This window comes from Polypterus senegalus, chromosome 14, assembly GCF_016835505.1.
Source record: "Polypterus senegalus isolate Bchr_013 chromosome 14, ASM1683550v1, whole genome shotgun sequence".
Lineage (NCBI taxonomy): Eukaryota > Metazoa > Chordata > Cladistia > Polypteriformes > Polypteridae > Polypterus > Polypterus senegalus.
The window spans coordinates 64432822-64460635 of record NC_053167.1 but is presented as its reverse complement, the minus strand read 5'-3'; the positions used below and the strand labels follow the sequence as shown (position 1 = coordinate 64460635).

The 27814-nt window shown below is 34.8% G+C and overlaps 1 protein-coding gene across 2 annotated transcripts in view; it reads left to right on the top strand.

The window, feature by feature from the left end:
• LOC120514245 (collagen alpha-1(XXIV) chain) overlaps window positions 1-27814 on the top strand; it is a 327082-nt gene that overhangs the window by 87343 nt on the left and 211925 nt on the right. For both annotated transcript variants that reach the window (XM_039734522.1, XM_039734521.1), the window contains exons 6-11: window positions 4091-4144; window positions 9112-9165; window positions 17705-17749; window positions 18417-18470; window positions 19442-19486; window positions 24736-24789. In XM_039734522.1, coding sequence (XP_039590456.1) covers window positions 4091-4144; window positions 9112-9165; window positions 17705-17749; window positions 18417-18470; window positions 19442-19486; window positions 24736-24789 — 306 coding nt within the window. The remainder of the gene's footprint in view (window positions 1-4090; window positions 4145-9111; window positions 9166-17704; window positions 17750-18416; window positions 18471-19441; window positions 19487-24735; window positions 24790-27814) is intronic.

Below are 27814 nucleotides of genomic sequence, written 5' to 3'. Positions count from 1 at the left end.
AGTGCAAGTTTACAGTGGGGTGATTGTACTTATAAGTACAAACAGCTCTACAAGGAGCACTTGATTGAGTGCGTTTAAAGTTCTTTTTATGAAACTGTTTCTGAAAATAAAGGAAAATAAAGAGTAACCACACAGGAATAGTAGCAGTGTTTTGACGCTGGCTGCCGCCAGTCTGCAAAACCGAGCGGAGAACTTGTGTATGACAAGGTATGAGGTACTGTGGAAAAGTGTGTGGCTTTACGCCAAGTTGCATACAGTAGTACTTCTGATAAAGATGATTAGCACCACTATAACTGAGGCCCATTATCTTTCACAGGTGAAGCTGGGTAACACAGCGGTTCTTTAATAAATCAAGTTACAGGATCCTCTAATTTCAATACACTGGACCCTAAAAGTGCATACGACGTGATGCAAATATACAAAGGAGTTTAGTGGAAGACTACATTTATTACAAGCACTAGACATTATGGTACCAGATCTGAGCATTCTTTGATAATTTTTTATGGTTCATAAAAAATGAAATATATCTCCATACATCTCAACACCTTCCTAAACTCATTGAGCTTTATTTTTAGTATTTTTAATTTTGTGATTTTGTACCATTCTGGATAGTGGTAGCAAAGGCAGATTCTCTTAGCAGGAAATTCAGTACTGAAGACCAAAATCTTGAACCAGAAACTGTCATTGACCCTGAAAGACGTATTGCATAAATTGATGTAGAACAGCCTTTAGATCTCCTGAGTAGAATTTGTTCATCTATTAATTACAACTTTCATCCAGAATCCCAACAAGGCATACCTTTTGTCAGTATTGATTTGAGGTGTTAGAAGTACAGCATAAAACATACAAATAGGATACGTAAATTAAAAAAATAATTTACATCTTTTTTATCTCAAGGTGAAGTTTAGCTAATACTGTGAATTTTCTTCACTTGAGAAAACCAATTGAAATAAAAATCCAACTTGCTTTCCACCTATATAAGCTGGAAATAGACTGATGCTAAGGGTCTTAACTAGAATACTGTATCTAGAGAACTGTATTGTAATTATACCAGATTTCTAACCCAATAGTTAAAAAGTCAAAATAAATGGCAATTTCAGTCTTTTTCATTGTATTATTTTGGGAGTTTATTTTATAAAAAATATCTCTCTAGTCCAAGAGTATCCTGGAGGGCTTCATTGGCTATAGGTTGTCATTCTAACCAGTTTTTGTTGCAAATTAAGGTCTTTTGCCTTAATTTTAATTGACATGCTTTGAAAGACTCATACCCATTAATTGTTCCTTTTTTTTCCTTAATGAGCAGTTAAACAAAAATAAAATACAAAGTGAGCAACATATGACCAACTAATCTGAAAATAAAGGTGATGGTGTCAGTAATGTTGTTTAAGGTAAATAAATAATCACAATAAATTAATTTTAAACTACTGTATATTGGCATATTTTTAGTAGTAAATTGTTTCAGATGATATAACTGAGGAATACCGGGGGAACATCACACTGTATCCATACTGTATCATTTGACCCCATGAATGCTGTAAACGTGACGTCATGGATTGCTAGTGAACTGAGATATACATATAAGGGTTAAAAATTGCTTGCCGTTTGAAGCCCTGACTTAGCTGGGCATCTGTTGTCTCACTTTACATTTCACTTTTGTTTGCCTGCCATTAAAGGAAAAGAAAAACAATTCAGAGGACTGAGTCTTATAAAAACAAGACAATTAAAATGAAGGGATAAGAAGTCTGTCAACATATAAATTGGTCAGTAATTCAGAAAGTGGCAGAAATGAAAACCTGCAGCCACCATGGCCCTCCAGGATCAGAGTTGGACACATTCTAGTTTATTTCAATGAGCTAAACTTAAAACCACACTCCTTTAAATGACAGCTTTATTATTGTTTTGAAATGTCAAAGGCAAGTATGCATTCACCTATTTTGTTTTTCTTGCATTGCTAAACTACTTGCTGTATTGTTTTAAAACAGTGAAAAAAACCCATACACTAAAAGGTTGGGCGATAGAGATCATGCAGGAATTACAGTGATGTAATAAATCATGTACATTTTTCTCTGAAACAACTAGACATCAGAGTTTGCCATATTAAAATGGTAGACATTTATTACTGAAGCATCACTTCCACACATTTGTCACAACAAATTTTTTGTTAGGTATAACTGATTTTGAAGATATTGTTTACAGTTAGAACTTATAATAAAATCAAGTTAAGATCTTTTTATTTCTGTTGCCTGTTCTTTACTTGACATATACAGTATATTAAATAAAATGTACTTGCAAATGGGTGAGATTTATTCAGATCTGTCTGAAATGAGCACATGTTAAAGCATAATTAATATTATATATTATTATATATAATTAATAAATTATAAGTATTATAATTTGTTTGGGAAAAGTATTGAAATGTTTCTGATAATACACTTCCTTACATTAATCATAATACATTATTTTGTCATTGTGGCCGTATATTGTATCATTTACATATTGTTTCAGGCAATACATTTGTGTTATTTTTTTAATAGTGTTCTACTCAAAGTTTTCAGACTTTTTTCAGACAACAGAGTTTTCAGACAAGTGACAATATTGTATTCTTTTAGTTACTAACCACATCTTTACTTCATTTGTCTTACTGTTATATTCATTGTTTTGATTTATTGCTTAGCAGTGATTTCATAAATAAGACTAACTACATAATCTGGAGTACTTATGTAATATGAAGGTTTACACAAGTTATTGCTTCCAGCTTTGACTGTATCTCCATTATCACTAGAGAATACCTTTTGTGATGTGTTTGGCATCGGTATTGTTAAAAGTTGCAATTTTTTTTTTGTCTTAATTTATTCTGCCTTGCTGTTGTAAATAGTTACATTTATTTCACATATTACAAATTCTGTTAAATATACCAGTATATTTAATGTCTAATTTGTGTCAGTTTAAATATGGAAAAAGTAAGTGAAAAGATGATTTAGGCTATTTTTAAAGAACTGTCTATTCATATTATCGTTATGATTTATTTCTAATAGCTGAATGGATGTGTTCAACAAGCTGTACCAACTGCAGCCTGGTTAGCAGTCAAAATAAAAAATAAAATAAACTGAAAAATAAATGTAATGTTTTGCACTGCAATAAACTACAGGTCTTCTAAATTAAGCTTCCCAAATTATCAAATTCCAGGAAAGATCATCTGAGTAATCACCCAAAAGCTGTTTTTTAACAGTTTAGATTATCTTATGAGAAATTGTTGATTTATTATATGATTTTATGTGCTGCCTGTGAAAATCAGAGTGATATTGTTTTAATTAAAATTGTCAATGGATCGTCACAATAACGATCCTATAAACACATAATAAAAATCAATTGATTGTTAAGCCTTTTTAATAGATGTAAATTTAAATTTAGCAACCAATGGTACAAAAACAAATATTTATTTTATACTTTATTGTTTAAAATTTCTTTATTGTTTCACAAAACAACAATTGACTGATGTGTTTCTTGAGAAAGCTTTTTCCTTTTGTCCATTTATGAGCCCATAATTGAACTTTAGTACCTTACAACCCAAGGAAAGTCAAGTTTCTTGTTTTATTGAACAGAATAACTGGTTTCAGGTGTACAAACACAATTATAAAGGTTTCTCTAATAACCAATTAGCATTTAAACATGATTAATTAATAATGAGCTAAGAGGGTTTAAAAAGGACACTGGAGTAACTGCTGCTAAAAATAGGGATTTGCAAACATATGTGTATATTAAATTGTAAATCATTTATTTTAAGCAGTAATAGTTGTTTGCAACATTAACAATGTCTTGGCTATATTTTAAATAAATTTCATTGTACCTTGATAACAAAATATCAGTTTCTTATCTATCATAACGTGAAACTTTCTGGGTGATTTCAAACATTTGCAGGCTATGTTCTACAGTTTTTATTTTAAAGTCTGTTTGTGAATTTCAGTTTCTAATTTTGTTTAGAAAGTGAATTAAGTTGTAATTAATGGTTATATAACACTGTTGGTTAATGAAAGAATGAAAACAATGCACTGTCTACATCCTGTTGACATCCTTCATTCATATATGATAGGGTTCAAAAGGAGATCCAGGATTATCACCAGGTCAGGCACCACCTGGAGAGAAGGTATGCGGACAGTAAGGCGTCTTTCTGCTTATTTTGCTTTGATGCATATCCATCTTCCTTTTTTCATCAGCGCTTACATTCTTGTAGACATTCGTGGGGTTTGCACCTGAGATATCGCTGCTTATCTCTGCATGTTTTGATTAATTTACAGTTTGTAATATAGGTTATTTCTTTCTGTGGGTCCCGCATGCTTTGCTTAAGGGTGTGCTTCTTTTTTCCATTTCTGTTTATTTTTGTCTACTGCATTATTTAATTAATGTAAGATTCTTTTATTTTCTCCATGTATTTTTTAGTGATAATTTGTTTTATTGGTTTGCTACAACTTGACAAAAAATTAAGTTTACAGGGAATACTTCAAACTGTGCATTTGTCCATAGAATATTATGCCTTGACAATGTATGCTATGATGATTGAATTTTGCATATGTTTCATATATAATATTTATATTTTCATTGTTTTCACTAGGTTTTGAGCATTAATCATGCAGTTAATTTCAGTGACAAAGCTAACATGACCAGACACTCTTTATTTTGCACAAGTAGACTCTAAATTATAGGTATTAAAGCATAGCCATATAAGAAAAACATATAAAAATCAAGTAATGGCAGCCCTGGTTTTCAACTTGGGTAAAAATTGTAAGATTAAGTATATCAGCCTTAGAAATAGACTAGGGAAAATTGCTGAGCCTTTTAAATTAACTACTTCTTGTTTGCCAACGCTGTGTGTAGAAAGAGCAAAAATATAAAGGGTATTATTACTTACAGTGGTGTGAAAAACTATTTGCCCCTTCCTGATTTCTTATTCTTTTGCATGTTTGTCACACAAAATGTTTCTGATCATCAAACACATTTAACCATTAGTCAAATATAACACAAGTAAACACAAAATGCAGTCTTTAAATAATGGTTTTTATTATTTAGGGAGAAAAAAAAAACAAACCTACATGGCCCTGTGTGAAAAAGTAATTGCCCCCTTGTTAAAAAATAACCCAACTGTGGTGTATCACAGTTGAGTTCAATTTCCGTAGCCACCCCGAGGCCTGATTACTGCCACACCAGTTTCAATCAAGAAATCACTTAAATAGGAGCTGCCTGACACAGAGAAGTAGACCAAAAGCACCTCAAAAGCTAGACATCATGCCAAGATCCAAAGAAATTCAGGAACAAATGAGAACAGAAGTAATTGAGATCTATCAGTCTGGTAAAGGTTATAAAGCCATTTCTAAAGCTTTGGGAATCCAGCGAACCACAGTGAGAGCCATTATCCACAAATGGCAAAAACATGGAACAGTGGTGAACCTTCCCAGGAGTGGCCAGCCGACCAAAATTACCCCAAGAGCGCAGAGACGACTCATCCGAGAGGTCACAAAAGACCCCAGGACAACGTCTAAAGAACTGCAAGCCTCACTTGCCTCAATTAAGGTCAGTGTTCACGACTCCACCATAAGAACGAGACTGGGCAAAAACAGCCTGCATGGCAGATTTCCAAGACGCAAACCACTGTTAAGCAAAAAGAACACTAGGGCTCGTCTTAATTTTGCTAAGAAACATCTCAATGATTGCCAAGACTTTTGGGGAAAATACCTTGTGGACTGATGAGACAAAAGTTGAACTTTTTGGAAGGCAAATGTCCCGTTACATCTCGCGTAAAAGGAACACAGCATTTCAGAAAAAGAACATCATACCAACAGTAAAATATGGTGGTGGTAGTGTGATGGTCTGGGGTTGTTTTGCTGCTTCAGGACCTGGAAGGCTTGCTGTGATTGATGGAACCATGAATTCTACTGTCTACCAAAAAATCCTGAAAGAGAATGTCCGGCCATCTGCTCGTCAACTCAAGCTGAAGCGATCTTGGGTGCTGCAACAGGACAATGACCCAAAACACACCAGCAAATCCACCTCTGAATGGCTGAAGAAAAACAAAATGAAGACTTTGGAGTGGCCTAGTCAAAGTCCTGACCTGAATCCAATTGAGATGCTATGGCATGACCTTAAAAAGGCGGTTCATGCTAGAAAACCCTCAAATAAAGCTGAATTACAACAATTCTGCAAAGATGAGTGGGCCAAAATTCCTCCAGAGCGCTGTAAAAGACTCATTGCAAGTTATCGCAAACACTTGATTGCAGTTATTGCTGCTAAAGGTGGCCCAACCAGTTATTAGGTTCAGTGGGCAATTACTTTTTCACACAGGGCCATGTAGGTTTGGATTTTTTTTTCTCCCTAAATAATCAAAAAACCATCATTTAAAAACTGCATTTTGTATTTACTTGTGTTATATTTGACTAATGGTTAAATGTGTTTGATGATTAGAAACATTTTGTGTGACAAACATGCAAAAGAATAAGAAATCAGGAAGGGGGCAAATAGTTTTTCACACCACTGTATTAAAGGTTATTATTACATATAAACAAGTGAATTTTAGATATTTTATTGATGTCTAAGATAACAGACAAGCTATCATTAAAATAACTTCATTGTGCTTTCCCAAATTGTACTGAATAATTGTCAAGATAGTTGTAATTATATTGGATGTTAAAATCTGAAATTCAATGATTATTCCAGTTTTTTATTGTAGGAAAAGCATCCCAAAAAACAAATTAATTTAGTATGTGAACTTCAGATTTTACAATATTCCAAAACCTACCTTTGAACCCACTGTGTCTAGTGTTGGAGAATGGTGAAGGATATGGATAATTCAATTGTTATTGTAATTAAGCCAGTGGCTGAATGCCCATGGTCTATTGATAAGGTCTGTCTAAAAGCAATATATTCTGTAGTAAAGACATGTTTTAGCATTGAATGAGAAAGGTCACTTATAGACATTTAGTAGTGATAAGCTTTGGCCTTACATTCTGAGATGATTACATTCAAAGCCTGCCAGATAAATGTACCCCACAAGTTATTACAGAAGTGTCACAGCAGTTCGTTCTTCTAAGCACTAGAGCTTCTTCTGATGCCCAGTACAGGTGTACTTATTTATTTGTGGGAAGCATGATAAAGGGGAATTCATCTGAATATATCTGATTTTTTTTCAATATATTAGTAGACCACTAACTGTTTGCAAGAACGTAATTGCGATTATGCTTTACCAAGAGTGGTGGATGAAATGTGCCATACAATCCAATAGCACACTGGTCTTTTCTTTAAAGTTCTAATTAAAGAGCCTTTGATTAGCCTGCTTTTTTACACTTACCTGATAAGCATGCACCTCTCACTGAAGAGGGAGTATATGTTAAGTATTCAAATGCTATGCACACCTAAACATTAACAGTTTAAACTCAGTAAAGCATCTGTAACACAGCCTCAGTAATTATGTATGTACTTCTTTAGAGTGAGAAATACTTTTCCACATCTAAATGCATGATTTTCATCATATATCAGCTTTCATCAAAGCAGCAAATATCAAGATTTTTCAAAATATGATAGAAATTAGAGAATTTGTGGATTAAGATGCATCTTATTACAGCAGTCAGGCAGTTTTCAAGAAACTGTGGCATCGGTAAGTAGTTAGTCATACAAGGGTTTAGGCAAATTTGTAATTATTAAAAGATATAAATGGATAACACAGATGAAACTAAAAAATATTAAGAGCTTATATAGCAGGAGTGTCAAGACTAAGTCATGGTAGGGTAAAGCATCTCCTCTGAATATGGCCAGATTAGGCAGTTGCAGGTGCAAAAAAATAAGTTGTATTTGGCAACCAACACAATTCATTTTCAGAGGAGGGTAAGGAGCAAGCAGCTCACAAAAATTTTTATGTTATCTATTATTATCTTCTGCTTATACAAGCCATAATTACAGACAAAAACACTGTTCCTGCATTGTTATCAGTGACCCTGAGCATGTTTGAAAATGAATTGCTTAAATAATTCAGAAGTGTGAGTAGAGGCACCTCCATTTATTACAGCTTTTTTATGTTTTTCCAGCCATAGAAGCCATAATTATATGCCATAATTGTGGTCTACTCAGCAGGTTTATCAAAGACCTTGAGTGTGCTGGATTATTAATCAAGTCAACAATCTGTACAGAAACACCTGCATTTCAAATACATCATTTTCTTATTTAACCAAGTGTTGCCACTATTTTCACCACTACCTTGGCTTCACAATATCCTCTTAACTTTGTAAATAAGTTGAGCACAGGCTAACATGTTTTTCTTTCCTAATTTTCTAATTTAGAAAGGAAATTCATTAGTCAATGACTCTGTACATTTTATTTTAGATGGTGTAGCTGTCTTGTGAACAAAATTTGAGAATCGTTAATGTATTTACTGTATTTAATGGGTAAAAGTCATGAAACTATATTAAATCAAGGTTTCTTGAAAAAGAATTGAAAAGATGTATCAAATCATTTGTTTCTGTTTTAATCAGTTTAATATGATTTCAACATTTCTGCTTGTCCTCTTTTTCTTAACACCTGTTCTGTTTTTGACACTTACTAAATTTTGACTGAGAAAGCCTTACCAATTAACTTGCAAGTTTTGTATACTTTCAAAAACTGTGTATCAGGGGTCTTGAATACTATGTCTCTTTTAGAACACCATGCTCTCTCTAGTTAAACTACTTTGTCCTACCTATTTTCAACAAAATATCGTCTATTCTACAACAGAACTACACCTCCATCCAGCAATGTCCATTCTCTCACTTACATCCAGTAGTACTTCATTCTCCTTGTTACATCAGACAAACCTGCCATCCTTCCTGTAACCTCATGTAAAAGACATCAACCCTCCAGGAAAATTCCATTCTCCTCTCTTTCTATGACTTATGCCAGGCTCTTTCGCTATTCCATCCAGCTTCCAACATAAAATATAAAAAATGTATGCTTTAGGCTTCAATCATTTATGCAATTGGGCCACAGGTAACCATCCAAACATTTTACCATTTTTCTCCTTTCCAACACTTCCTGACAGCATTAAAATATAAGTTCTTTTGATACTAAATTTTAATGTATACCAATTTTTTTTAGGGTGACCCAGGTTCTCCAGGTCATACAGGCTCTCCTGGCCCATCTGGTCAATTGGTAAGATGATTTTTATTTTATTTTTCATGGATATTAGAAGTGTCCAAGTCATAGGGACCATCATGCAAAACATCTGACTGTAAAAATACCTACATGCAGAAAATTGCTCACCTGTTTTTTGTTATATTAGTTAAACTGCATCATGTCAAGAAATATAAATCCACTTCATCTGAAATTTAAATGAGAGCTTTGGATTTTGCTGTTGCCAGAAAACAGTAGCATTTATAACTTCCAGTTATTAGTGCATTATAGAAATGCAAGAGTATTTACTAATCATACTAAATAATAAATATCATACTAAATGATCATATGCATCATACTGAATAATAAGCTTTACTGAAAAGATTCATTTGTACACACAAAGATATGCATGTATACATTTTTCAAATCCACTTATTTTGCTACTAAAGGTTGAGGCCAGTCTTAAATTTTTCTATGAATAACTCTTTTCTTGCCAAGACAGTTTCTGGTTCTATGAGGTCATATCTCTCTTGGGGCATGACATGACATTGATATGAATATTTATTACAATTTTGTAGTTACATGTGATCTCTAACATAAAATTAGCATGCCCAGGTCATTAACAATGTTTAAAATTAATACACATTTTCAGAAATTGTGTACATTTTCTCAGTTGTCCCAGTAAAAGTAGTTGTTCCTGCCTGTTTTCCTTTTTAGAGTTACTTAAATATTTTAATTTGATTTGTATATTTTTGCATGCAGAGGAGTTCCTTCAGTAACAGACTGGGACAGCTGTGTTGTTCCAAGGAGCACAAAGTGGTGTTGTTTCTACTCTCAGTAATGAGGTTGTAAAATGAGCCGTCCCACAGCCAGTGCACTTCCACAAGGCATACACAAGACTTCTCCTGTTGCAATGCATCAGTCTCTTTCTGTTTTGTTTGAATGTTTGTTGAAGGATTTAATTTGCTTGGGCCATATTGGTAGTGCTGCAGAGAGTCGAGCATCCCTCCCCCCTACATTCTCTAGGTCATTGTTCTCAAGTTATTCAGACCAGTGACCACTTTGCCAGAGTCAGAGATCCAATAAACTATCTACAACCAACAGTCACTTCTTAGACTAGATGAATCATTATGATTAACCTACTTATTTTACTGTGTCCAAAAGACATATCATTAAACACAAGGGAGGAACCATTTTTGGATAGGGTGCTGGCACAAACCATCACTTAAGCTTGTGGTGGTAACCAGTATAGAGTTCCATCTATTAGTAGAATAAAATGTAATGAATACTATTAGCTGGGATACCTTTATGGTGAGAGTTCATTAGATGTGGCAAGTAGTCATAAACAGAAAAAGTAGAAAAGTTACACAAGTTTCCATTTAGATTTCTCACATGCTGTCTTCTTTTCCTTACTGTTACCAATAAAAATATAAATTAGTAGTTTGCTTTACTGTATTCTGCCCCCTTGTGGAAGTCTATGAAATTGCATTGATTTTTAAGAAAATGGTAATTGATTTTCTTAACTGTGACTTACTCATATCAATGCAAGGTTGCAAGGGGCTAGGGCCTATCTCAGCAGTATTGTGGGTAAGGCACTAATGAACTCTAGATAGGGGAACCTTCAGTCATAACATGAGCTCATGTAATCATACATACTCATCCAGGAACAATTTAGAGATGCAATCAACATTAACTGTGAGGCGCCACAGAGACCTGGAAAAAACCTGAGGTAGCATGTACAAATGCCATACAGGGCCCAGGATCTGAACACAGAATTCAGGCATTTTGAGGGAGATACATAGCTTCACCAGTATAAAGAATACAAATTAAAACTCACGGATCTATTTGGTTTTGACCAATTTCCAACTAATTACAAAACAATTCCAAAACAATTTATTGTCTTTCTAAGAATATCCAGAATTAGCATCTTCTCTAAATGTTAAATAACAGAATATCTACTTTACACTTTATGTTTTTATATTTTAAATTCTGAGTTGAAGAATTTGATTATAATTAAGTTTAGGCTGCTTTTTGTAATTTTACACTATATGATACATGTTTTTAAGAGTCTAATCTGACAACTGAATACTTCAGTCATTTTTATTTCAAGGCTCCCAATGGTGTAATTCACATGGGCAGTTTTGTCAAGAGGAAAAAGTGAAATTTGCAGAATGTACTGTAGAAGGAAAGGGATCTATTATGTTAGGAAAAGAAAAACATTTGTATCTTTCAATGTGCAATGTGAGTCTTCGGTTATCTTGGCTCACCTATGCTTTTTTCCTTATATGTTTAAGGAGAGTCTGAATGTGTCTATCTAAGCTTACCTTCTGAGACAGGTGAACAGTGGAATCTGTTGTCACTGACAGCATAACATCCTGGTTGGGCACCTGCTCAGCTCAGTACCACAAAGATCAGCCAAGGGTTGAGAACACAGTCAACACAGGATATTACAGGCACACTGAAAAATTATGTATAGGACTTATAGAATAAGCCCTGCCTTCATATTATGCAATTAACATTTCATTATTTTCTTTTATACAATAGTTGAATATTTTTGCCATTACTTCAACAAAATATTTTATATATGCCTCCTTGAAATGTATTTCTTTGTATGCCAACATTTTGTACTGTAATTATCATAGGTGCTTGCATTTTATGTAACCCATGACATTGTCGAGACAACATTATTTAAGTTGGTAACATGCATTAAACAGTGGCTGAACTTTGTTGAAAAATTAAGTATCTTAGTTTTTGATTGAGTTTTGCATGGATGCTGAAACTCAAACCCAAACATACCTGTATCCACTGCAGTTCAACCCAAATAAACACATGCCCACCGTACTGCATGCCCAAACCCACTTCTGTCTGCTGCAGCTTGTACCCAAACCCACCTGTATCCACAACAGTTTGTACTCATACTAAAATTCACCTCACACCCATACAGATTTCCATTTCCTTACACTATATAGTTGTTTGTCTTTACTAACAAACAAAACAAAACTATAAATGGATGTGCATACATTTCTCTTATTTGCATCAACTCCAGAGTCATTTGTTCGGATCCCAGCCCAGGCACTTCCTGTTGGGAGATAGTGATACAAGTTCTCATAGGTTCATTTTGATTTCCTTCTGCATGCTAGAGACACAGGCATTAAAGTCTATTGGTGACTCTAAACTGGCCTATGGTGAGTGTTTATGCCCTGTACACCAGTACCCCATCCAGAGTTGCTTCTTGTATGGTTCCTGTTGCAGTAGTACTGGTGTCTGCCTCCTGTAGACCTGTATTAAAAGAATGGAGTAAATATGAAGGAATCGGAATCATATATAAAAATAATGACATATTCTCCCTTTCAAAGAGGACCCTTAATATACAAATCCAAATGCCTAAAAAATGTTTCCCTAAACATTAGCCCATGCTGTATTAATCTTGTAAGTGTAGTGATACAGCATTATATATTCAGTTGGAATTTCATATCACTCTGCAATCTTTTGAACAAAGACATATTATTTGCTCATTAATGGAATGGTTTTGTTGTGTTGCACTGTTATTACATGTACTGTTAGTTCAATAAAGTTACTACACTTAAATTTTAAAAATATTTCCTTGCTTCTTAATAAGCTTTTACAGTTGCTAGAAAAAAAATAGTTTCACTAGAGCTTATTTCAACAGCAATACATGTGAGACAGATATTCATCTTAGACTGGATTCACAACACACACCAGATAAAGTCACTTGAAAATAACAATATGTATGCATTTGGACTGTGAAGAAATTAGTCTTTAATTCTACATGAAAATATTCAAATACCTGTTGTTTAGGTGCGAGATTTTGAAATTTCAGAATTCTGTAGAACGCTGTGTTCCAGATATCTCAAAGTAAATTGAACTTTCTTGACAAATTTCCTTGAAGAATAACTGTACCAGATTTCTAAAAAATTGGTTCACTGGGAACCGAGTTGTTAGATGTGGACAGTACATACATTATGAAAGACAAACAGACATAGCAATTGTAGCAGGTGATCTTCACATTATATGGAAAAGGTGGAGATGCTGATCTCACAACAAAACAGAAAAAGAAAATAAAGATGTTAACATTCCCATGATTAAAAAACGAACTTTCTCTTAAAATATTCAATTATATTATTTAACTGCAAATAAACTTTCATTAAAATATATACATATATGGTCTTTCCTTATATCCCTGGCACATCATTTTATAGTTGTGACTGTTAGCTTTTATTTTGAAGATTGTCAATAGTTGGTGCTTAGTGTCTGACAAAGAACTTAATGCTGGCTAGTGTTTGATCAGAGGCTGGCTTTGTCTACCAGCTTGTAGTTTGCACTATAGGACAGTGTTACACTATGAATAATTAAAATCGGTTATATCATTGCCTAGTGTAGAATGAACAAAACAGTTCCACACTTACCCCCACTTTGTTACGTTGGCCGTAAGAAAAATCTTTATCCCACACTCATGGGTTACGCGCAATATATTTTTAAAAGCCATTATGACCATAGGTGTATGGCAAAAGTTGTACCCATGCCTGCAGTGCTGAACCTACTCTCACAACCATGAAAAACCCTAGTTTTTGAACATCGTTTTTTCTTTACAATATACAATTCTCAGGATTTGATTTGGCTGGTGAGCAACTTTGAATTTAACAAACTCACTTAAAACACCTGACTTTTATCAACCTTTTGTGGCTACATTTGACTTCCCTTCTGTCCTTAAAATCACTTTCATTCAGTTATTAAATTTGGTCAAAGCTGAAAGTGATCATGACATTTAATAAGATAAGCAGTATTACTAAAGATTTCAGCTGTTGTGCACCATTACTTTTCACCCACCTTCATTATGGCAAATGGTGTAGGACCATGAGCACTTGCACCAATAGATTAAGAGACAGTTTTTATTTAACAACATTTAAAATATAACATTAATATCAGATTAACTTAATTAATGTTTGTATTTATATTTCATTTGAATGTGTTTCTATGAAAGTAATTGCAAAAATAGTTTGCCAATGAAGTTTCACTATTCAAATGCCATATACTACACTAAATATCAACAGTACTATTGGTACTGTATATCTATTTTGAATTTTAATGTATGGTAATTGAATATACAGTGACTGTAGTTCTGACTTAATAAATGACAGTTCATTTTTGGGCACAATCAATTATAAAATGATTTAATATGTATGTCTTTGTGATGAAGTATACATCACAAGATGAAGAATACAGTGATACCTTGGTATACGTCCGCTTTGGAATAAGTCCAACTTGATATATGTCCTGTTTGGACATGAAAAATTTTGCTTGGTATACGACCTTTATTTGGAATATGACTTGCACGCTACCCTTGTTTAGCTCTCTCGAGACAATACCACGACTGTCCACGAGCATCAGTATGACAGTTGCTAGCATTCAATGAACGACCCGCGTGCAACCTGTTGTATATGATTGTTCAATGATGCTTTTGTCCATTGCTTTATGTTCGGGTGTTGATTTCTATGATCTGCGTCTTTTGAGATGTATGACTGCCAGAGGGAGGGGTGTGGTTTAGAAGGCACGCTGTATGGAGAGGTGGTTAAACATGGTTCAAAATAAACAGCATTCGAAACATTATTCTGAGTGTGTCGCAATTTCAATCTAGAGAACACTACACTACCCTTGTTTACCTCTCTCGGGACATAGTCACGACTGCCCACGAGCGTCAATACGGCAGTTGCTAGCATTCAGTGAACAACCCGCGCTATAACTCTCTGTGAATTTTCACGTGATTTTGTGTTTTTCGTGTAAATTTGAATTGATTGTTGAAAAGTATGAAGGTGGCATGCGTATCTGGGACATGCTGCATACCGTATGCCGAGAACGACGGTATCTACGATTGTGAAAAACAAAGACGTTATTAAAAAGTAAATTGAGGTTAAATTTTCATTTATTTCATTTAATTGCTTTTGTATTTATGTATTTTAGTATTAAGCAGTGTTTAAATTATTTTATACAACCCCATCAATGTATAATATGCCAATAACAATAGGATTTTTTTTCATGGGAACGGATTAATCATTTTCCCTTTATTTTTTATGGAAAAAATTTGTTTGGTATACATCCTGTTTGGTATCAGTCAAAGGGTCTGGAACGGATTAGGGACGTATACCGAGGTACCACTGTTTAATGTTAATTCTTTATAGGCAGAGCCCAGGCCAGGACTCAAGCCAAGGACTCTGGACTCTCAATTAGCATTGCTAAACAATTTCACTGCTCTGCTGACCAATCATTTAAAGGCAATGAAAAAAAAATACATAACACTCACCTATATGTAAAATGACATGTTGCTCCCTTATTATCATTACTATTTTTGTACAGTTTCCTGATTAGCTGAGTTAGAAGATGAAGCATATAAACATGTTTTTAATACTACTGGTGCTCTAATAGCATCCTTGTAGCCAAATAAATGCTAATATGACCAGAGAAATACAAAAAAGGGCTTTCATTTTGCTAAATATAAATAAAGGTTATGCAATGAGCAGGTAGATAAACAAATTAAACAACTAAAGAAACAACAAAACCTGCAGCCTTCTTGGGGGTGCCTTTCTGTCCGCTGATTCAATATCTATTGTAGTGGGACAGCATTTGCATTTCCCACCGCAAGTATATCATTAAAAATGATGCCTTTAATTCCTGTCTGTCTTTCTCTTTGAAGCCTAACTTGTCTTCCTTTCATTAGTTCCATCTTCTCCACTCCAACCTCCCTGGTCCACACTCAGTAAGCCAGTGAGCATAAGCACAATTAAACATTGTGACTGAATATTCAGTAGCTTACCATTTACTGTATCCATTGAATTGAAGACATTGTAGTAGTACAGGCAGAAATTCTATTCCAGGAAAAAAGAAATGGCATTGAAGTAAAATGTCAATTAGGACAGTATTAATAGTTTACTTGATATAAATTCTAAGTATAATTTCTATTTAAATATCATAAATTTTAAATTAGAAACACTAATGTTCTATCCTTGTTCTGAGTATGTTAAAATGCTTTTTGCAATCATTAGTGGAATTTTATGAATGGGTAAGATTATGATGCCTTTTAAAAGTCTGTTAGTTATTTATGTCTGTAGCTCGTTTTGCTATCTTTCAGAATAGTGTTATTAATCTTTTCACCAACAATGACTTGTTTGTTGGCTGGATAATGATGTCATTAAAGCAATGACAACAACACAGAAGTCAAAGCCATTATGTACATGAACAACAACAAAATCATAATATAAATCATTTTGGAGATTTTTAAGTTAACTGCAAGAGCCAAACTTTGATAAATAAAAGTACATGAAAGAATTTAGTAAATAGTAGGTTAGTAAAAATATGATAAAGATAAAAATAACACATTAAGTTAGATGTAATAAGGAGCAGGACAGACAATATAAGACACTCTGGTTTGACGTGTGCATTGACCGGAACATATCTATCCTGTTAAGACTTGCATTGTTAATAAAGTAAGACACAAAGCTGAGATATTCGCTAAGACTAATTTTATCCTGAGCACGTGTGTATTGGTGAGCTGGACTCTCAAATATTACATTCTGTTTTATGGATATGTTGTATTTTGCTGATGCTTAGTATAAGGCACGGATGTTGCTAGTGCATTAAAACATGGCTTGTCACTTTTTTAAGTTCAGACCTTGAAAACACCTGAATTAGTCTTTGTGTGTAAATGATTAAAATTATTTACATTAGTTATATAAGAGTTAAGGAAAAATAAACAATCAAAAGAGTATAAAAAAGCAGCCAGAGAAATGTCCTCTTTATTTTCTGTGTGGATAATCATACAAATATCTCTTTCATATGCTGTGTTTAATTAATGTGTAAGATATTACCTCTGAGTGTTTTGCTTTTAATGGTATAGCACCTTGAACTAGACCATTACACTTGTTCTGTTTTCTGATGGTGTGTGGTTACTTGGTGATATCTGAGGATAGTGAAAAGGCATAAGTGAGTTTTGTATTTATATTTTTCAACAGTCATCTTAAAATTGATCAGGCCATTCATCTATCATCAATAAATATATATATTTTGTAATAAAATTACAGTATATATTTTGTAATTGATTAGTTATTTGCAAATGATAATATTCACTAAAATTGAGTAAATACTCCTTTAGTTTTTTATGCAGTTTCCTTATAATTGTGTTATTTTATATTATTTGAGAAATAATATTAGTCTACCGTTTATGTCTACCTTTGTTTAAGCTGTTCAACTTAAGCAGGGTTATGACAGAGGGAGATTGCTTGGGCAGAGTCCAACTTTTTGTAAAGAAGTAATTGCAAACAGCTTGTTGCCAAAGGGAGCCTGTGTGTTACATATATTCAAGAAAATTCATGATTTTTTCTTGCTGGAATTCATTACAAAGCATACTGTCACCTATTAAAAATAGTAACATATCCAAAGCAATGATATGTTGCACAACTTAATATTTATAGGTAGTAGAATTTCTAGTAGCTTTTGAAAGATAATGTATAGCAAGCAAGTAGACCTCTTGCTATTCACTGCATTTACTAATTATTTTTACCTGCAGGGTCCCAAAGGGTATCCAGGTCTGCAAGGCCCTCCTGGTGAACAAGTAAGTGAAGTAAAACATGATAGCAACAACAGAAGAAGAAAATGTATTAAGAAACATGTGTGTCACATTACTAACGCAAAATCTGTTATGCATTTCATAAAAAATCAGCCTATTACATCATGTGTTTCGTCTGTTATGCAATGGAATTTTAGGTATAAGTAAAATGATGAGCCCATTTAATTATTTTCTTCTTTATGAGCCTTTCTCTAGTCAATTTCTACTTTTGTCCTATTTACCCTTTTTATGTGAATAATATACAATATATGTTTGTTGGCAAGCACAGAAAATTTCTCTGCAGACCTTCAACATTCTGTTATCTGTGAAATGACATATTTAAAAAAATGCATTTTTGTTGTTTTGTTTTTTTCTGCATATTTTATTGTGTAATAAAATACGATGCACTAATAGTTACCAAACAGATGAGTTCAGTTTTATTCATATTTTAAAATGTAATACTTAACTTAGAAGAGTGATAACATACATTCTTTATTCTGAGAACTGTTGAACAGAACATTTTGTGTACCTTCTGTGGTATTTCATTGCAATACAAGATTTTTTGAACGTAGGTTTTCAGTTACTTACAGACATTTATAGTGGGCAAGACTGAATAGTAACTCTACTTTGTTGTGTTAGTATTAACCTGACTGCTTCTACTATTTGCTTTCAGGGCATTCCAGGTCTGGTGGGAAGTCCAGGTGCCGCTGGTTACCCTGGCAGGCAGGTGCAGTAACAATAATATTTATGTATATCAATAAATATTTTTATCTTGTCTGCTTTGTTCTCTTCAATTTGAATATGTTCTATACAGGATTATATTTTACCTAGACACAAATTGCCAATACATAATATACTATAATGGATGGCATGTTGGCAGTGTGGTTAACACCAGTACCTCACACCCCAAGGTTATGGGGTTCAGTAATGGCCCACTCACTGATTATGCAGTCTGCATATTCTTTTCTCACATACATGTTTTTTGGTTTATTTTGCTTTTTCTCCAGCATATTAAAAGATGTGTGAATGTGGGTATACTGTAGTATGTGTATGCAGTTCAATTAACTTGTTTCCCATTCAGAAATACTTCCTGCCTTGCTAGGATATGACCCACAATCCTGAACTGTATTTAATGGATTTGATGATATATGGTTGGATGGATATACTATATACTGTATTACACACCAATAAAACTTATACCTGTATGCTAGAGTTATTTGAACAAAAGCATATTTAATTCTGCAAGATCAGAAACTAGTTTTTATTTGTAAACTAGTAAAACTCATGCAGACATGAAAATAATGTGCAGGCAACCAGACCCTGAAAGGGCTTTGATTTCATCTCCATCTTACAAGACTGTAAGGCAATTGTGCAAGCTACTAGTATCATTATACTACACAGACTTTTTTGATTTGAAGATTCACAAATATTACTTTATTTAACAGCTCTCTTATGTTTTGAACTTTAAAAGTGTCTTTTAGCAATGTGCTATTAGTTATACTTTATATTTTCTAGATAAAACCTTACTGATTATATTTGTAAATGATAACATTTTAAATATTGTTTTACAGTAATCATAAAAGAATTCATGAAAAAATACGTTAATGTCAACTTTTTCTTTCTTTTCAAATGTTTTAAAGCAGCATAAATATAACTGTCATTGTGTACTTAAAATAGCATTTTATACATGTGTTTTAGGGTTTAGCTGGACCACAAGGGAGCCCTGGCCCCAAAGGCGTGAGAGTAAGTAAATGTACTTGGATCTATCTATCTATATAAGTTAGGAACTTAGATATGCATATCTTTGAAAGATTATATAATAGAAACCTGGGGCAATATAAACCATTTTTTTCTTGTCAAAACTATAAAAATGCTTGGGGTTAATATTCTAATACTCTGAGGAAAAACTTCCAGTTTCCCTTCAGATTGAATGAACATTCATCTGTCTGAAGTTGTACCTAATGCTTATAAACGCATATAGGCAGGAACATTTCAAGCTTAGAGCACAAATTGACTTAATACCTAATAAAACTTGACAACAGTAAAAGCTTTATTTTTCTGCTATTATAAGATGAAATGTTGGAAGAAATAAATAGTGGATTTTAGTTTCCTGGATTTATGAAAAGAAGCATGAATTTTAGTGCTTTGTTCGGTTTTAAGCTGATTCTTTCCTACCTTGAAAGCTAATAAATAACCCAATTTTAGTCCAGACAACGATAATGTTTGCCCTCAGGTGAAGATAATAGTGTTGGAAAGAATGCAAAGTACATTGCACACAAATGTTCAAGTTACATGAAACTTATTGTTATTAAAAGTGATAAACGGTTACTCATTTCTGTGACCATAAATGTGCCTGACCAGAAGCCATAGTGGCAGTGTAAAGGACTCATGAAATTTATCACACAAATGTGAAAGTGCAACGAAAAAAACTTTTAAAATGTATAGATTATTACAATTAGTAAATCATAGAAATGGCTGGTAAAGAGAATTCTCATGGTGCAGATTACACTTATAAATGATAAATAAGCAAAAATACTATGTTTCATTCCTCACATTACATTTTCTAATTATTTACATTATTGTCACCGAAAATTGTGATAAAAATAAATGAAAAAAAATACTTTTTTTTATTTATTAAGGCTTCCTTTCATAGAAAATTTAACTGTTTGTCTTTTTGGTAAATAAGGAAATTAAAAGGAATCTACAAAGGAAACAAAAACCTGTATAAAGTGTACAAGATAGACAACTCCAGCACTAACTGTATTGCGTTTGAGAACTTAAAGAAGTTCTCATGGCTGTACATATGATATTATTTTACTTGATTTCCAGAAAGGTTTTGATAATGTCCAATGTGATAGACCTGTATCAAACTGAAATAATGAAACTGATGCAAAATCTTCTCAAGCACAGGAAGCAAAGTGGTTTGGTCTGATGAATCATATCAGAATTAGGTGATGTTAAAAATGGCATCCTTCTGGGGTCAGTATTGGTCTGCTGCTCTTTTTAGTATACGAAAATGAACTGGAGAGAAGTATAAATAACAAACTGGTCAAGTCTGCGGATGATACCAAACTAGGTAGAATGGCATTTATCCTAGAGTACTTAAGGATGTTAATGAGTCATACTGTATATATTCATGAATTATATGTGTTAGTCATATATACATGTCATACAGTATACGGATAGAATCAGTCAAAACTTTACAGAAGGACTTGGAAAGAATGCAGGTCTGGGGAGGTTTGTGGCAGATGAAATTTAAAGTAAGGAAATGTAAGGTATCACATGTAGAAAGTAAAGTGTTAGATTTGAATACACAATGGAATGTCAAAAACCATTATGAGAAGGACCTAGGAGCCATAGTAGACTCACCACTATTTACATCTAGACAGTACACAGATGCCATTAAGAAGGCTAAAAGAATGTTAAATTATATAGCACAATGTGTACAGTACAAGTCAAAGTAGGTTATGCATAAGATATCTGATGCAGTGGTGAGGTTTCACATTAGGTACTGTGTTTAGTTTTGGTCTCCACAAAAAAGACATAGCAGCACTAGAAAAAGTCCAGAGAAGAGCAACTAGGCTGAGTCCAAGACAGTAAGGTATGAGTTGTATGGTGTCAAATTCGCTTTTAAATCTAGGACTTTTTTTAGGCAGCACGGTGGCCCAGTGGGTAGCGCTGCTGCCTCGCAGTTAGGAGACCTAGGTTCGCTTCCCGGGTCCTCCCTGCATGGAGTGTGCATGTTCTCCCCATGTCTACGTGGGTTTCCTCCCACTGTACATAGACATGCAGGTTAGGTGAATTGGCAATTCTAAATTGTCCCATGTGTGTGTGGGCTTGGTGTGTGTGCCCTGCAGTGGGCTGGCACCCTGCCTGGGGTTTGTTTCTTTTAAATATACTTTGGAGATGCTGCCAGAACCTTCATCCACACTAGTCAGTATTATCCCAGGAAAAGATATCTGAAAAAAGCTATGGGAAATTGTTTAGATTATTTATAACAAATTTATAATAACTTTATATAGATTTATATTTATATAGAAAGTAAGTTTGTATCTGAAATGTAAAAATTGGAGTTGCATTGTTCAAATGATGCAATTGTCTCTATATTATCAATTTAGAGATCTTTAAAAGTCACAGTAATAATAATAATACATATTATTTATATAGGGTCTTTCTCAATCCCAAGCATCCTCCAGAAAGTCAATAATCGATAGGTTAAGGCAGCAGTTCTCAAACTGTGGAGCGCGCTTAAGTTGTACAAGGGGGCGTCGAATAAATGAACAAGTCATCAAAATTAATTTTTTACATTTTTATTTGAAATTTAAATTTGCAAGCATATAATCACAACGAATGCATTATAATTACAATTACTTGTACAATAAAACATTTCTAAGGCATAGATCTAATGACTAATATGTGCCTGCTTTAAAGTACACTGCATGTCCAGGTTTGGTTTGATATTCGAGATTGCCACTCTGAGCTCCTTTTCTATTTGAAGTTTGTTTCTGTGACGAGCGGCGCCGCGGCTGCTGCTTTTATAGTCACGTATTTGCAATCCAGAAAGTTGGAGACGTATCGGTATCTGTCGCAAACATTTGGGTAACAGTAGATCAGGTGATAATGCGGCATGACTGCACCACATTGGCAGCGTAGCCAAATTGCGTTAAATAATTAAAATTAATAGCTACCAATGACGGTAAAATATTTGTCAGACGAAAATATGTTCGTCTTGCGCAGATTGACTTCATTGGTGTCCTCGTTTACGTAATAAAATAATTAAATAAAAATAAATAATGTATTCTTTGTTTTTGGGATTAGAATTACTACCAAAAACCACACAAGGCATTTTAACAGTTATTAAAGCACTTAAAAAAAATAAATTGCAAATATTTAATCGAAGTTAGCCGAACACATGCAAATCTTATGGAAGTAAAAATGATAGAATACCGCAACACCGCGTGAGTATCATACCTTTTGTTAGTTGTATTATGAGTTATTCTCATCTATCTTATATTATGCAGGGGGCGCAGAATTATTCCAGGTAGAAGAGGGGGGGTGCAAAATACGAAAGTTTGAGAACCGCTGGGTAGCTGTAATAGGGTAGGCTGAAATAGGTGATTTATCATTTATATATATATATATATATATATATATATATATATATATATACATACAGTGGAACCTCTAGATACGATCACCTCTGTATACGAGAAATTCAAGATAAGAGGAAAGTATGAACGAAAAATTTGGATCTAAATACGAGCATTGGCTCGCGTAACGAGTCACGAGCCAGGCTGTGGTTATGCGTGACGCGTTTCCCAATCCGCCTCGACTCGGGGATTCACCTAAACTGACGCTGCCAGCCCGACAGCTCACTCAGTGTTCCGTGTTCTCCCGTAGCGTGAAGATCTACGCGTTTGTGCGCTTGTGATTTCATTGTTTCGCTGTAGCAGTTTGCCGTATAAGCGTATCCAAAAATATTGCGGACATGCAGACGGAGAATAGGAGACGATTGCCCTCAAGAGGAGTACTAGGGTGTTGTACCATGTTAGCCATTATGAAGGTAAAGAAAAGCCAAGCAAAAGGTCTTCCTTGTTTTCTACGTACTGCGTTCACAGTCAGTTCACGTGATTACGTGGGAGGCGTGATGATGTGACACACAACTCGGCCCCCCACGGCCATCGACCTGCAGTCCATTACAGTATATGGAGAAAAATCGGTTCCAGTTATGACCATTACGCGCAGAATTTTGAAATTTAACCTGCCCAACTTTTGTAAGTAAGCTGCAAGGAATGAGCCTGCCAACTTTCAGCCTTCTACCTACACGGAAAGTTGGAGAATTAGTGATGAGTGAGTCAGTCAGTCAGTCAGTGAGGGCTTTGCCTTTTATTAGTATATATATATATATATATATATATATATATATATATATATATATATATATATATATATATATATATAAAACATGCTGAGATTTCAAATACAGTTTCTTTCCCATTGCAAACCAAGTGTAGATATGTGGAGTTCTCCCACTTTCCAGTATTTTATTGTATGAATATTCACAGCCTAGTAATAGAACTGAAGGATAGGTAGTGCCATATCATCTTCTGCTTTAGAACTTTGTAAAATCACCTTGTTCATTTGAGTACATTTACAATTACAGATGAATAATGTTACAGTTGAATGTTAGCCTCTTAAAACAAACTTGTTCATGTTGTGGACTTGAACCCGGACACAGACAGACGGACATCTTATGTTTACCCAACACACCCTTTATTTACAATATTTACAATTCTTCTACTTCACGTGAACCACCAGTGCCTCCAGCACCGATTCCCCAAAGTCCAGGCCACACAGTCCTTCGTGCCTCTCTCTTGGCCACCTCCAGTCCTCTCTCCAGCTCTGTCCACTTCCACCCGACTTCCACTCTCGACTGAAGGGAGGCGGCCCCTTAAATAGGAACCCGGATGGGCTCCAGCTGCTTCCCAGCACTCCTCCGCAGACACGCCCCAGTGTGGCGGAAGTGCTGGCTGCGCACCCGGAAGCCCTCCAGGCGTCCCCTGTCTTCTTCCCCCCAGCACTTCCTGGTGTGGCGGAAGTGCTGGGCTCCAGGGTTGTTCAGGCAACGGGGCCACGGGTCCCGACAGGGCTGGGCTTCCAAGCCCTTTACCCGTGGCCCCCAACATAACCAGGGTGGTCGCCCCCTCGCGGTCTGGAGGAGGTACAAGCCCACAGTGTATAGGAGTGTTTTGAAAAAGATAAAAGAGCTTTGGAAATATATTCATTTATCAATATTAATTTTTACACCTAAAATAAGAGGAAGGACTATTTGTTAACATCTTGTCTGATGTTTTGTGTTACCTAAATATTTTATATATATAATGTTAATGCAATTTGAAAAACCATTCTGTCAATACATTTTCCTGTAAATATACTGTTGAGGTTTTGCTTAAAAGCTGTAAATTTCAAATCTTAATATTTTTTTCTTTTAGGGTTTTATAGGACCCCCTGGCGTGGCAGGCCTACCTGGACCAGAAGGAGAACGAGTATGTTATTTTAATAAAGCAAAGTAACTTAAGATAAATATTTTAATAAAAATTTTGATCAGGTATTCATGCAGAACAAAGTATAGTATAGTATAGTATAGTATAGTATAGTATAGTATAGAGTATAGTATAGTATAGAATCATGAATGGTGATAGCTATGGGTCTGGCACCAGGAATTGAGATTGCTTATGCTATAATTACTGCTACATGTATGCAGCATTGATTAGAAAGACATTGTTAAGAATGTGTGTGTTGTCAGTGTGAACTGTTTTGTACTATTTATAGACATACTATTGTTATTTTAACTATTATTTACCTTTCTTATTGTTTTTATGTCTTCATCACATCACCATTTTGTTTTCTAATTTTCTGTGACCATTTTTTGTGTTGGTTGTAGTAACGATCCTCATTGCTAGTCAAGTGGTTTTTGAAATGTCATCACACTTCTTCTTTAAAAGATGTAAGTGTACTAATTAACTTGTCCAGTTTTTGGATTAAAGAATCTAAAAGCATTGAAGACTAATTTAGAAAGAGAAAGAATAAAAAAAGGGTTTAGGATTTTCTGTTTTGTTTTTGAGTTTGAGTGTTGAATCTGTGTTGATGGGTTTAGTAGAATTTAGCATTAACAGACCCCCTGCCTGGTTAAAGACTACCACTACTTTTCTCCTTTTGGACAATTATTTATTGTTCTCAAGAAAATCAAATCACACAGTAGTTAAGCTAGGCCAGTTGCAGCTGAATTACATGTTCTTAATTTGTGTCATGCAGGCTATCGAGCAAGAGAGAGAGCGTGACACACACACACAGGTTCGCGCACGAGAGACACACACACACACAGATGGCCTGCGAGAGACACACACACAGGCGCATGAGACAGAGGCACACACAGGCGCGTGAGACAGTGGCACACACACACACACACAGGCACGCGAGACAGAGGCACACGCACAGGTGCTCCAGACTCCCGAAAGAGACACACGCACACACGAAAGAGAGAGAGAGCGAGCAAGCGAGCGAGAGAGGGAAGGCTGGACACATAAGGTAGAAAAGTATGAGGGGCCAAACAGGCCATAAATCATATATTTCTGTGTGTAATCTATTGGTTTACGTGTGAACACTGTTGGTTTATCGAATATTTACTATCGGTTTGCGTGCATACTCAATTGGTTTGCCTGTGCGCAATACTTGATTCATTCATATGAAATATATTGGTACGTGTCCATATATGGAACTATATCCGTTTGTACGTGCATACCACTGGTTTGCATATGAACTATATTGATTTGCATGTGCATATCACTGGTTCCAGTACGTTTGTTACTGGTGTGTGAGTGAACTGCATTGATTTTCGGTTGAATGTTATCGGTTTGCATATGAACTCTATTGGCTTGTGTTCTGTGATGGTCTAACAATGGATTTGCATATGCACTATATTGGTTTCATGCACGTCTTATACTAGTTTCATGTGGGTAAGCTGTCTATTTTGAGCCTGAACTCTATTGGTTGTATGTGTGCACTATGCCGGTTTCTCGTACGAAACATATTGGTTATGCGTGCGCACCCTATCGCAACTCTGTGTATGAACTGTATCAGTTCTGCTTGTGAACTATATTGGTTGTTCACATGATCTTCAGAGAAAATGGGCGGGGCAAGAAACAGAGTCATTGAGTGTAAAGAGATGTGTTTAGGAGACGCATCTGCATTTAAACGGCACTATATATTTTTTCCGCACCATACATTTGCAAAAGGACTTGGTGGTAATTATTACTATTTAACAGAATCTACCCTTGAGTCTGTAATGAACGCAAGGCTGAAGTTAGGTATGTATTCAGCCATCTTGTTATTCGGTCCCATCTACATGCTTGCTTGCAACCTGCAGCTGTACTTGTTCACACAGTATTTGCAAAACTGTTACTTATTCTAAAGGCAAAACAACATTTACGACTGACGTCTTTATGCAACATAACATTTAGTTACTACTAGCTAGATTTATTATGCCTGGCGACCCCACACAGACAGGTGAAGTGACTTGCTCAGGGTCACACAGTGTCAGTCTCAGGACTTGAACCCACGAACAAAGGGTTGAAGTGCAAAGCCCTAACCGCAAAGCTTGTACATCTATAATGTGTATATTATTTGACTTAACGTGCCAATTCTTTGAAAAGCTAAACATTTAACATTTAGGACCTGCATGGGTCAGTTACATTATATTGGGCCACCTTACCTTTCACAGTTTTGTGAAAAGACAAATGTGTTTTTTTAAAATGCAGTGGAGTTTTGCTCTGCCCAGTGCGAGTATCAAGGTGAAACTGACAAAGTATTTCCACTTCAATATCAGATAAATAGGATTTACTGTGATATTTAATGGGCACTGTAAAGTGTTAAATGATGTTGGGCCACCTTAATTTTCATAGTTTTGTGACATTGACATATATAAACTTGTCCAGGACAGATTCGTTTGTTAAATTAGAGTTTAACAATTTTGACCCGTGCAGGACCAAAATGTGGAATATTTATTTTTTCAAATAATGCATCAGTCTGTAATGATGCCGATTAATGTACACGCTGTAGAATATTTTGCATTGCTGTTATAATAGAATAAGAAGCTGCTTTGCTAAACCTGTGTGAATAAGTAGCTGACTGCAAGCTTATACTGGGAGTAGCTGGGAGTGAATAAAATGCCAGCCGAATGTGTACCTAACTTCAGTCCTGTGATCATTTCAGAATTAAGGGAAAATACGGTTAAAAAGAATTACCACCAAACCCTTTCACAAACATCCAGTGACATGCAGAAGTATTCAATCCCTTTAAAAGTCATCCTAATTTTCTGCATGACAAAAGATTTGTCCATATATTTATCCATTTGGCATTTTTAATGTGAACTCTTGTGCTGTAACAAAACGTTATCAAACTCCAAATAACTTAAGTAAAACTCCAAAGTGATTGTTTCCCTAAGTATTCAAGCCCAACACTTTGTCAAGAACCTTTTTGCTGCAGTAACAGCCTTCATTTTTTTGGGGTACG